Here is a 13,558-nt window from a genome sequence, read left to right on the forward strand (position 1 = left end):
AATTATCAAGATATCAGAAAATGTGATGCTGAAGAAAAGGTCACCAATAATAACCCACCTTCATTTTGGCTAGCGATCTACTTTGTTATGCCCATTATATCCATTTCTCCTAGGTTTCCAGTCCTATCTACAGTCTGCAGACATTACAGGGATCCTCATCGCATGTAGTTTACAGATGCACCAAACGAGGAAATGTTTCCAGCAGCGTTTTTGAAATACTGCTGCTGGATGCGGTTTTAACCCTCTTTTCAAAATTTAAATTGATAAATGCACCATTCCGCGTGTCTATACAGTTCCCCAATGGCAAATAGGAACATTTCCTAATCAGCAAAAGCATAACTGAATACCGTATATACTCGAGTATAAGCCAAGTTTTTCAGCCCTTTTTTTAGCTGAAAATACCCCCCTCGGCTTATACTCGAGTCAGTGTACCTGTTGGATTGCGGACGTGTTCGCACAGTGCACGTGCAGAGCCCGCCAGGAAGTCTGCACGGCTCTGCGCTAATCACAGGCAGGGAGACATATTCCCGATGCTCGGCTGCAGAGATCGGGAAATGTCTCCCTGCCTGTGGTTAGCGCAGCGCAGACTTCCTGGCGGGGTTTGCACGTGCACTGTGCGAACACGCCGGAGCTCATCCCTAATAGGCGGTAGCAGAACACAGTGTCAAATGCCTATCACAGACAAGGAGGAAGCCGCGACTTTTGAAAAATGGATGCCCGTGACCCGACAGGTACACTGACTATCACGGAACGGGACCAGGAGGAAGCCGCGACTTTTGAAAAATGGATGCCTGTCAAAAATACAGGTACACCGAGGCTGCAATAGGCACAGTGAGAATGGGCACAGCAAGGCTACAATGGGCACAGTAAGGCTGCAATGGGCACAGTAAGAATGGGCACAGTAAGGCATGCAAATGGGCACAGTTGACCCTCTTTCGCTTACAGTAGCTGCTGCATTCTCACCCAAGGCTTATACTCGAGTCAATACGTTTTCCCATTTTTTTGTGGTAAAATTAGGGCCTCGGACTTTTTTGCAATGTGCACAATGTTAAAGTTGAGCTTTAGACCAAAAGGAGAAGCTGATGGTTTAAAGGATTTCAGTAAATACCTCAGATTGAATCTTACTATAACAAATACAACATAGAAATATAAGCAGCAAAATACCCTTGCCCAAGATAAAAAAATAAAGGCTATACCTCTTCCAAAGTCTCTTCAATCTCAGCAGGAATAGGTTTTGGTGATCTTAGGCTGAAGGGGACAAAGACTGGGGCCTGACTCAGCTTATCGGGAGAGACATCATAATCCTCATCTTCATATTCCAATTCATCATCTTCATCATCATCTTCCTTCATAGCCCTGATCTTCACTAGAGTTGTCTTCCCTTTACTGGACATTGGTTTGGCCACTGTACTTTTGACAGATTTATTATTTCTAGATGTCTTCTTCTCTGGGCGTTCAGTTACATTTTCAGATGGTTTGGTCAGCACGGGAGGTGTTGTGGATACTGGTCTTTTCAGAAGTCGGCCAAATCTCAAAAAAAAAATACAAAGATTTATTTGTACACACAAAGTTGTGAAGAAGTTTGAAAACATTAAAGAAAAATTCAAAAAGTTTTGGATCAAACTGATTTTTTTTTTTTGTTTGTTTATATGTTTTTGAACCGTTTTGTAGGCGTTTTATACATATGTTATACTTGACGAAAAGCAAACCCAAAGAACTACACATTACCAAAAGACAGCACAGCAGTGACTATCCAACGTGAAGCTTCCTTTACCTGAATTAAACTTTGTACTGCGTTTCCGATAAGGGATGAGTCACAGGAACTTCTGTGTGCAAATGCTAGGCTTTAGCTATTGGGGACTGTGAATAAGGCTTATTTCAAAAGAATCTGTAAATATGTAAAATAAGCCTAAAGTGTCCACAGCTCAACGTAAGAATGCAATTGAATAGAACAATAAATAGTTTACATTTATCTCTGCTCCTTGTTAACATGTGGCTATGGGGAGGGGAATGCCTCCACCGCCTATAATTGGCTGTAGGCTTTGCCAGCATCCCGCTGGGAAAAAATCAGACAAGTTGAGGCTCATGTCCAAACACACCTGAGCTCATCCCTAATTAGGACATCCCAAAATGTCAGCTTTAAATGGTTTTGTATAAAAGGAATGGACAAAACCCCTCCAAAATTTTGTGTAGGTCTGAAAGGCAAAAACAAAAAAAAAGGAGGGATTCTACACTATACACTGTAAAAACACAGGTAGGAACACAGGAATTCCTTATACTGCCACCTAGAAAAGAACTGGACAGTGACAAACAGGAAAACTGTAGGCCAGCCCAAAATAACTGCCTCCTACTCCCAAAACACCTCAGTTTTGCAGGAAAGCTGTACTGAAATGATGACCATAAACACTATATTCCATTGTTTTTGACACATTTATTACATAATGAAATCCTGACAAAATAGCTAGCTAGATTTGGTGTTGCTTAACCACTTAAAGGCGTTGTAAAGGTAATTTTTTTCCCTAAATAGCTTCCTTTACCTTAGTGCAGTCCTCCTTCACTTACTCCATCATTCCATTTTGCTTTTAAATGTCCTCATTTCTTCTGAGAAATTCTCACGTCCTGTTCTTCTGTCTCTAACTACACACCGTAATGCAAGGCTTTCTCCCTGGTGTGGAGAAAGCCTCTTGAGGGGGGAGGGGGCGAGCAGGAGTGCCAGGACGCCCACTAACACACAGCTTCTTTCTCTATCTGCAAAGTAGAGAGCATCCTGACTTTCCTGCTCGCCCCCTCCCCCCTCAAGAGGCTTTCTCCACACCAGGGAGAAAGCCTTGCATTACTGTGTGGAGTTACAGACAGAAGAACAGGCAGTGAGGATTTCTCAGAAGAAATAAGGACATTTAAAAGCAAAATAGACGGATGAGGTGAGTGAAGGAGGACTGCACTGAGGTAAAGGAAGCTATTTAGGAAAAACATTTACCTTTACAACCCCTTTAAGGACCGATCCTCTTTTTCAGATGTGTTGTTTACAAGCTAAAAACAATGTTTTTTGCTTGAAAATTACTTGGAACCCCCAAACATTATACTTTTTTTTTCTAACACCCTAGAGAACAAAAAGACGGTCATTGCAATACATTTTTTCACACCGTATTTGCGCAGCGGTCTTACAAGCGCACTTTTTTTGGGAAAAAAATACACTTTTTTGATTTAAAAAAAATAAAGACAACAGTAACGTTAGCCCAATTTTTTTTATATTGTGAAAGATAATGTTACGCTGAGTAAAATAATACCCAACATGTCACGCTTCAAAATTGTGCCCGCTCGTGGAATGGCAACAAAATTTTACCCTTAAAAATCTCCATAGGAGACGTTTAAAAAATTCCACAGGTTGCATGTTTTGAGTTACAGAAGAGGGCTAGAATTATTGCTCTTGCTCCAACGATCGTGGGCATATCTCACATGTGTGGTTTAAACACTGTTTTCATATGCGGGTGCTGCTCACGTATGCGTTTGATTGAAAAAAAAAATAACAAAAAAATTTAAAAAAATGTCCCTTTAAGAGCCTCCGGCGGCTGCGGAGCTCGTTTTTTGGAGCTGCCCTCTGATCAAACAATTTTGGTCGGAGGTCACCTCCTGTATATCTGCGGTTCTGATGGTTCCTATCCCGATGACTATTAGAGTATGTTTGCTGGGGCTGGTTGACTATGTGGTACCGTCTAGGGCTCATCGGACCCTGCTCAACATCCTTCTGTTTTATGGAAGGAAGGCCGTTCTGTTAAGATGGCGCAAACCGGGGGCCCCAAATCTGCGCTTTTAGAAGGGTCTAATCAATTCTAGGATGCCATACTATAAGGTGATGTATCTTTCTAGAGGATGCGGGGGAAAATTTGACAGGGTGTGGCAGGCATGGTACAACTCGGATCTGACTGTTGGATAACGCCTGATAATGGGGGTAGGGTACTTTGTATTTCTATGCACCATAGATAAGGTGGAACGGACAGCAATGAGAGGTGGGGCAACTTGAATTTTCAGGTAGTCTCATGGGGAGGGGGGAGTGGGAGCTGAGCAAAGGGGTGGTTGGGGGGGGGGGGGCGAGAAGGTTTGCATTGGTTTTTGTCTTTATGTGTTAGTTATATAGTACTAATGTTAGATAGACAGATAATGTTAGTACCTGTACAGGTTGAGTAACTGGGCCATGTTGGCCTCTCACCGACCCAGTCAATAAAAATACATTTTCAAAAAAAAGAGCTATGGGCAGAAGTGACGTTTTGACGATGCTTCCGCCCTGCTATGGTATGGAGACGAGTGGGGGCCATCTTACCTTCACTCGTCTCCATACCCAGCCACAGAAAGACCCCGATCGCCTGCCGACGAAGAAAACGGTGATCTTGCGGCAAATCCACCACAGAGACCACCATTATCATAAGCTGGACTGCTGGCTGAAGAGATGGATACCTGGGTTATGGCAGCTAGCTCCATCTTCAAACTGCCGACGTATACAGTCGTGCGGCGGCCCGGAAATGGTTAAAGTGTCTAAGCATATATTGCAAGATTTCTGGTGTATTCAACGTACTGTATGTTGAGTACATTTTGAGATGCTTCACACTCACAGTTTCTGAGCTGCATTTCACATAAAAATGTACTTTGGATGCAAACCATGTATTGGATTTACCTTGAATGTTGTTTATTGTCTTCCAGCGGATCATTAGATTGACTACTATCTGGAAGGGCACAGGTTGAGGGGACTTGATCTAATGCAGAATCTGATGAATTTTGAGAGGTGTCAGGAATACAGCTTCTCTTGGGGGACACATCAGGAAAACACTCAGAGGCTTTTCTCTTGTTGGACAATGTCTCCAAATCTGTATCCTTATATATAGAAATTGTTGTAAAAAAAAAAAAAAAAGTTAAGTACCAGTGTCTTCAGTAGAAGAATATAGGATTTCATTTCCGTTTCATCTGTACAGTATTTGCATTTCATCTCCTGGTAACAAAACTGCTTGAATGGATCTTTATTACAGAAGATACAGTGCCTTGCGAAAGTATTCGGCCTCCTTGAACTTTGCGACCTTTTGCCACATTTCAGGCTTCAAAACATAAAGATTTAAAACTGTAATTTTTTTTGAAGAATCAACAACAAGTGGGACACAATCATGAAGTGGAATGAAATTTATTGGATATTTCAAACTTTTTTAACAAATAAAAAACTGAAAAATTGGGCGTGCAAAATTATTCAGCCCCCTTAAGTTAATACTGTGTAGCGCCACCTTTTGCTGCGATTACAGCTGTAAGTCGCTTGGGGTATGTCTCTATCAGTTTTGCACATCCAGAGACTGAAATGTTTGCCCATTCCTCCTTGCAAAACAGCTCGAGCTCAGTGAGGTTGGATGGAGAGCATTTGTGAACAGCAGTTTTCAGTTCTTTCCACAGATTCTCGATTGGATTCAGGTCTGGACTTTGACTTGGCCATTCTAACACCTGGATATGTTTATTTGTGAATCATTCCATTGTAGATTTTGCTTTATGTTTTGGATCATTGTCTTGTTGGAAGACAAATCTCCGTCCCAGTCTCAGGTTTTTTGCAGACTCCATCAGGTTTTCTTCCAGAATGGTCCTGTATTTGGCTCCATCCATCTTCCGATCAATTTTTACCATCTTCCCTGTCCCTGCTGAAGAAAAGCAGGCCCAAACCATGATGCTGCCACCACCATGTTTCACAGTGGGGATGGTGTGTTCAGGGCGATGAGCTGTGTTGCTTTTACGCCAAACATAACGCTTTGCATTGTTGCCAAAAAGTTCAATTTTGGTTTCATCTGACCAGAGCACCTTCTTCCACATGTTTGGTGTGTCTCCCAGGTGGCTTGTGGCAAACTTTAAATTACACTTTTTATGGATATCTTTAAGAAATGGCTTTCTTCTTGCCACTCTTCCATAAAGGACAGATTTGTGCAGTATACGACTGATTGCTGTCCTATGGACAGAGTCTCCCACCTCAGCTGTAGATCTCTGCAGTTCATCCAGAGTGATCATGGGCCTCTTGGCTGCATCTCTGATCAGTCTTCTCCTTGTATGAGCTGAAAGTTTAGAAGGATGGCCAGGTCTTCGTAGATTTGCAGTGGTCTGATACTCCTTCTATTTCAATATTATCGCTTGCACAGTGCTCCTTGGGATGTTTAAAGCTTGGGAAATCTTTTTGTATCCAAATCCGGCTTTAAACTTCTCCACAACAGTATTTTGGGACCTGCCTGGTGTGTTCCTTGTTCTTCATGATGCTCTCTGCGCTTTAAACGGACCTCTGAGACTATCACAGTGCAGGTGCATTTATACAGAGACTTGATTACACACAGGTGGATTCTATTTATCATCATTAGTCATTTAGGTCAACATTGGATCATTCAGAGATCCTCACTGAACTTCTGGAGAGAGTTTGCTGCACTGAAAGTAAAGGGGCTGAATAATTTTGCACGCCCAGTTTTTCAGTTATTTATTTGTTAAAAAAGTTTGAAATATCCAATAAATTTCGTTCCACTTCATGATTGTGTCCCACTTGTTGTTAATTCTTCAAAAAAAATTACAGTTTTATATCTTTAAGTTTGAAGCCTGAAATGTGGCAAAAGGTCACAAAGTTCAAGGGGGCCGAATACTTTCGCAAGGCACTTCACATGCTTTGTCTCTCCTGCAATAAAACAAACATACCTGCATGTTCGCAATTGCCTTTAGAATTATATAGGTTTCAGCCCGCTTACATTTAAGTATTTTAATATTAAAGTGGCCATACCAAAATATGATTTCCAAAATATACGGTGTGTTATTTGTTGCTGAAAAGAACAGAGTTATGGGTAATAGGTTAACCATGTCATGTAAAATAGCAACTATGTGTACTTACTGTAGAAGTCTCCTCTTCATCGACTGTCTTGCTTTGCAGTACACTCAGCCTCTTGTTAGATGGCTTTCCATAGCTTGGCACTGGTCTTACAAGCCTGCCACGTCTCAGCAGTGCTGGTTTTATAGTTGTATGTTGTGTGGATTGCACACTATTACCACTATATTTAACAGATGAAAAAGTATTACATACTTGAAGCAGCGGATAAAGGCCTAATATTTTTTTACTCTTTTTATGCATTTTTACATTACAGTTTAGCCACCCAGGTTTAATCTCAACTCTTATATTACCCATTGAAATGCACTGTATAATACCTTTGTTTAATATGTTCTTAAAGCAGCGTTCCAGCCTCCCCCTCCAAAAATACATATACTGTACCTGCTGATTTTTAATATTAGGACACTTGCCTATTCAGGAATTAAGCAATGTGGGCACCACAGTCAATGTTTCCATCGGCTGTCAGGTGCTGCCGCCTGCCACTAACAGTAAGGGAACCCAGCATAGAGATGACTGGTGACCAGCTGGTTCCCCATTGCGCATTTACGAAGAGTGCTGCGCTCTCTTACAGGCCCAGCAGCAAAGGAAGAAGGGGGCCGAACTTCTAGCGTACCTTGTTCTTAGAATTTTATCCCATTTATTATTGTGTAGCCGTATGAAAACACAAACAAAAGATCAAATAAACAAACTAAATCCAGTATTTTAAGTATTAACCAACTTACCTTGCATCATTGTTGGTGGAGACTGAACTTGATCCCTCTTTATCTGCAAGATGTTCTGGTCTTTTGCTGGAAGAATCAAAGCCGACTTCTTTCTATAAAAGGCCGGAAACAAGCAATGTGCAAAATAAGCTTAACATTGCTCAGAGATCCAAATGCAAAAAAAAATGTATTACTGTTTGGCCTTCTGCAGTGTGGATTCCAACTGGTTTTCACAGGCAACTAACCGTAGTTGAAATGTACCTTGCACTTTTTAAACAGACGTACTGTACAGGAGGGCTATACGCCGCGTTCCCACCCTCCCCACCACCAAAAGGTCTGAAGTTGCACATGACTATACATACTTGGAAGGTAAAGAGAGTTACAGGTTCAATACAAGGCCATGGGTAAAATATTTAGGAAGCATATCAACCTTTGTCACCTACCTGTTCAGGAGAAAAAGCTGCTGACTCTTTCCTCACAGATGCTCGTCCCAGGTTGGGCTTTGGTTTCTGAAATCTGTTTCGAAGAGGTTTTACAGAAGGCTCTTTAACTTGCTCTCCAGTACATGAGGATTGTTCAATCCTAGACAAGAAATTTTTAAAATGAGATGGAATACTGGTAGACTGATCCGAGAGCTATTTTAGTTAATGAAAACTAGTAAGAGGAACAACAAAACGTTTGGACAAAAGTGAAGATGGCCAAGAATTTGGGGCCCGTTTAGAAATGTGCTGCATTTCTGACCATTGTTGATGCGCTTTTTTAAATAATGCCTTCACTCAAATTATAATAAAATAAACCGTTTCCCATTTTTATTTTGCATGAGCTTGCAAAATGTCAGCTTTGCAATATTCAGAGTAAGGCATTTCTGGAATGGTCTCTCTGTATTATTCTGCATTTTAGGTGTACTTAGTATGTCCCAATCATAAAATGGTGATCTCGCCGCTCTAAAAAGCAAAAGAAAAAAGTGGCCTAGGGCAACATAATAACAGTGTATTTGGTGCATGATACCAAGGGCAGAAGGGGCTTGCAGAAAGTATTTAAAAGTGAAAATCTAGGACTAGGAGTCTGGTGTGATGCTGCTTGGAGTCAATCAAAAGCCTCGAGGGCCAGACCATGAGAACTGAATTCATCGACTGATCGGTAATCTGTCTTCATGGTAAAACCCAAGATTATAAATCTGAAGATTATGCAACCTCCAAGAAAACCCCCACAGGTCTGATTTTTAGGTAAGTGTCCATACCCCTAGAGATACCGTAATATTCATAACCCTGAAGTGTTCCTTGCTTCCACTTGACATGTTTGTAACCAACAAATCAAGGGGCATGCTAAGGTTTTGTTCTGTGTAGAAAAACCCCAAACTTATGCCACAGTATTATTTTGTCAGCATACCATAGCACAGGACTGAATCCAGAGAATCCCTGCCGTGTCATTTTGCTGTCTGACATGTTTCAAAAGTTGTCTACTATCTGTTCACCAGTTCAGGGCTTTTCGGAGGCCCCAAAAGGTGTTCCATTCTGTCATCACTTCTGTGCAAGTCTGCCAGTTTGTTGTATGCAGTTTTAAAAACAGTAAGCCACTTTTTAGTAAATACAGTTCAGCATTTTCAAAGTACAGACATATGTACAATATATATATATATATATATATATATATATATATATATATATATATATATATATATATATTTATAATTTTTTGTTACATTCTTAATAAATAGGTCCTACTGTTGAGTGACAAGGAATATTATGTTAAATTCAGAACTTGCAATATGCTTTAAAGCAGAGGTCCACCCTAAAAATGTTTTTAACATTAAAAACACTCCTTTAAATCTGTTAAAAAAACATTTGAAAAAAAATTAATTTAAATTTCCATAAATGCCTTTTGCTGCAAGGCTCCACTGCCTGTTTCCCTTAGTTTGAATGGCGGCGCCGACACCCAATTGACGGATCGGCCTCAGGGGACCCGACATCATGGGCTCCATGGACAGACAAGTGTCCTTAATAAAAGTCAGCAGCTACAGAGTTTGTAGCTGCTCTGACTTAAAAAAAAAAAAAAAATTCCGGCTGGTACACCGCTTTAATAGCACAATAAATGGCTTCCTGCACTAACAGTCAAGATTTTATAGTACATCTCTCTCTATATCAGTGGTTCTCAACCTCTCTAGTGCCGTGACCCCTTGATAAAAATGTCCCAAGTTGTGGGGACCCCTAACAGTAAAATTATTTTCATAGCGTGGGTTGTCAGCACCCGGGACAAGACAAGTAATTCGCACCCCTAACCCACAGACATTTAGCGCTCCCTGAGTCTCTTCCACTTCTACAGTATTAAAACCACTTGTGGTACATTTTAGGATGAACCACTCTTTCTCTTTGTTCTCCTTTCTTTCCCTTCTATCTCTCTCTATCCTTTTTTTTTTCCCATCCCTCTCTCTAGCCATCTTTCTTGTTCTTTCTCTCCCTTTTTCATTGTTCCTTACCCTCTTTTCCTCTCCCTTCCATGTATTCTCTATTTTTATTCCTTCTCTTACTCCTTGGTGGGGGGGTGGGATGAGTGGGATTAGGTACTCTTGAAGAAGGTCGCCTGCTGATCTGAGAACTGTAGTGGGGAATTTTAATGACAACTATAATCACAGGTAGTGTTACTCACTGTGCCTCTGACTTTGTGGCATCTCGTTGCAGTGGCACCTATGCCGGAATCAGGAGATGGGGTCTCCTCCAGCCCCTCCCACTTCACATTCCTCACCAGTCAGCTGACCACTAGTCTCTCCCCCCCCCACCCATGCGGTGAACTGAATGGGAAGCTGCAAAGAGGCTGAGTGGGAGGCCACAGGTTCCAGGAACAGCCCAGCTGGGCGGCCACAAAAAGGCATGGAGAGCAGTGCGGGCTTCAAGAACAGCCCAGGATTCAGGGGCCCCTGACAAATCATCATTTGACCCCCGAGGGGGTCCCGACCCCCAGGTTGAGAACCACTGCTCTATATAGAGGTTAGATATCCATCTACAACTCTCTCTCTCTATATATATATTATATAGATATATCCATCTCTATCTCCCCATCTAGCTACACATACACACAGTAAATATACACGAGTATATAAACAAATATCACATAAACATTTTACTGTCTTTATCAACTTACTGCACAGACCCCTCTACAGCACCACCCTGGATTTCTTCTGTGCCAAGCTTGAGACCGTAGCTTTCTGCTGGACAAGATTCTTGAGACAAGTTCACATTCTGTTTCTGTGTCTTATTAAAAATAAATAAATGACAATCAAATATATCTATTTCTAAACATAAGTTATAATATCCAGTACTAGTTTCAAAGCACATTCATTCTGGTGAAAAGTTTGCCTATAAAAGTTAAAATCTTTATTTCCAGTTTGGATCGTTTTAAATAAAAATGTTATTGCTCTGCAAAAAATTACAGAATAGCTGCCCAAACATCAAAAGCACAGACTTTGCATAAGCACATAAAATTTCTCATACAATTGGTTTATGAATTGGTGGTAGCTCAAGCAAAAACAAAATGTTCAGGTCTGGGGAGAGTATAACTACATATAAACAATTCCAAGTCTGAATATGATTACTTTGTTTTCATTATTGTTAAAAACTTTGCACCTCTTAATACTTTATAAATGCATTTAAGTTAAAAAATAGTGGTGAACCAAAATTAAAATTATGGCCAGCTATAGATGAGGGTGGTGGACAAGTTTGTTTTTCATATCACATTGGTGTTTGTATTGGTCCAGCAGCGCACCAACACCTTTTGCAGCCATTGAGCTACATCCTAGGTGTTTGGTGTGCCCCTGTACCTTTAAGAAGGGGTGGCTCCCCTTCAGTCCACCTGTCCTCATTGTGGGGACATTGTGGGGACACTCAGTTTAGTGTTAGGACCACAGATTCCAGGGTGCTGTGACGTGGCTCTGTGGCTCACGCATGCGTTTGCAAATGCATGCGGACAAAACCCCTGTTTTTAACGCATACTGTTAGGTTAATTGGTTGTCTGCGAGCTAGTCATAAGTAAGCTTGGTTTTTCCTGGGCATTCCCCAGGCCTTTGTTGTTATCCATGAATATCCAAGCCTGCAGTGTACTATTAAGATAATATACCATTTAAAGTGGAGTTCCACCCTGATTTCCCCCCCCCCTAAAAAAAAAAAAAAATTATACTCACCAGAATGGGCTGTTGCTATGCGGAACTAGCTCTTCTGCCTCTTCCTCCATTGTGGTCGTCTAATCCCTCGTCTTCCTTTGCGGTGTCTTCTGGTGAATGGGGCGCGCTGCCTTCTGGGAACCGTGTATCCCAGGAGGCAACCGCCCATTCACAAAGCACCGTGCGAGTCGCGCATGCGCAGTAGGAAATGTTTCCCTTAGTCAGGATGGAGGCGCCAGGACCGAGCGATAGCCGCCAAGGGCCCATCATCGCAGGCACCTAGGACAGGTAAGTGTCAGCAGCTACACTGTTAGAAGCTGCTGACTTTTAAATAATATATATATATTCCTTACTATATGTAAACAATATTGTATTTTTTTTCCTCTTCTATACTGTACCTTAAAACTAACAAACATTTATTGAAAAAAATAAAAAATAAATTCAAAAACAGTTGCAAGGCAAACCTTGGATTTGATCCTTACTTTTTCTATGGATGAAGTATCAAAACTGTCACTTGTGGTTTTCCTTTCTTTATGAACATCACACTTCTGTGGAGTGGATAAGACTGGATGTGTAACTGATCGACCCAAGTTCGGCTTTGGTCTCTGCAATCTACTCCTTGTCAAACCTGGTGATGGTTCTACCATTCTCTCATCTTCAGAGGTACTTACATTGTTTTTAATCCTGACAACAAGAAAATATTAAAGCATCATCTAAAGCTGGTTTGGTTTCAAGTAAAATGCCACAGAAGGTCATAAGTCAAACAACATCAATACACTTAATTATTTGGTAATGCTAAAAATAAAAATATAACATTTCATTCTGGGTCCATTTGTAACATGTTATGAAAGGTGAAGTTCTCCTTTAATGTGGCAATGGAAGACTAGCCCAGCACGGGTAAACTGGGTTTTGCACCAATTAAAAGATAGCTAAAAAGACACCTTCTTTCAAAGTTACAGAAGAAAATGAAAAGAAAGAAAAAAAAAATTGTACACCATAGGGCCTCCTAAAATGCTAAGCTGAAACTATGTCTTTGTTCTGTTCTCTTACTTAAACCCAATAAACATTACATGTTTTTTGAAACCAGACAATCTGAAGAATTAAATTGTGTTCCAACAGATTATCAAGCGCTAACTTTCAGTAACAAAAAACAAAGTTCATTTTAGGGTACACAAATGCAATATATGACCTGATTGTTGGTTAAATATAAAAGATGAAGTTGCACTGAGTACATAGATACCAAACATGTCAAGCTTTAAAATTGTGTTCGCCTGCAAAACAATAATGAACTTCAGTACCCTGTATTTTTCATAGGCAATGTTTTAAAGTCCCTACAGATCATCACTTTAGCATTAACCCTAAATATTGGCCCTGGAAATGCATGGCATGCATAACGCTACGCAGCATGTGTAGTGCAAGAAACATTTTCAGACGAAGGTGCCCCTACAGGTGTGCGCGCATACGTGTGGACAGGGCGGATTAGGGTTGTGGGTTTAAAGTGGTTGTACCCCCCCCCCCCCCCCTGCCAAAAAAAAAAACCTGCAAGACAAAAGGCATGATGAGCAAGTAGGCATAGCATACTAGCTCATTATGAAATACTCGCCTTAGATTGAAGCACCTGCAGTGGTCCCGGCACACTGCTCCAGCATCGCTCCCAGAGTTACTTCTGGGTATCGCGGCTCCGGCACTGTGATTGGCCGGAGCCACGATGATGTCATTCCCGCGCATGCGGGAACCACTGGTAACGGCACACTAGCTGAAGCAAAGGCACGAACGTGCCATTGCTTCAGTGCCGATGACGTCGGCACATGCTGATACAGGGGATAT

The 13,558-nt window shown here is 41.3% G+C and overlaps 1 protein-coding gene across 5 annotated transcripts in view; it reads right to left on the minus strand.

The window, feature by feature from the left end:
- Nucleotides 1-13,558, minus strand: part of BDP1 (B double prime 1, subunit of RNA polymerase III transcription initiation factor IIIB) — a 135,524-nt gene that overhangs the window by 35,628 nt on the left and 86,338 nt on the right. For all 5 annotated transcript variants that reach the window (XM_040341500.1, XM_040341494.1, XM_040341486.1 and 2 more), the window contains exons 26-32: nt 12,214-12,415; nt 10,717-10,826; nt 8,022-8,160; nt 7,600-7,691; nt 6,884-7,040; nt 4,670-4,866; nt 1,197-1,530 (exon numbers count right to left, since the gene is read on the minus strand). In XM_040341500.1, coding sequence (XP_040197434.1) covers nt 1,197-1,530; nt 4,670-4,866; nt 6,884-7,040; nt 7,600-7,691; nt 8,022-8,160; nt 10,717-10,826; nt 12,214-12,415 — 1,231 coding nt within the window. The remainder of the gene's footprint in view (nt 1-1,196; nt 1,531-4,669; nt 4,867-6,883; nt 7,041-7,599; nt 7,692-8,021; nt 8,161-10,716; nt 10,827-12,213; nt 12,416-13,558) is intronic.

The sequence above is a fragment of the Rana temporaria genome, chromosome 1 (assembly GCF_905171775.1).
Source record: "Rana temporaria chromosome 1, aRanTem1.1, whole genome shotgun sequence".
Taxonomy (NCBI): Eukaryota; Metazoa; Chordata; class Amphibia; order Anura; family Ranidae; genus Rana; species Rana temporaria.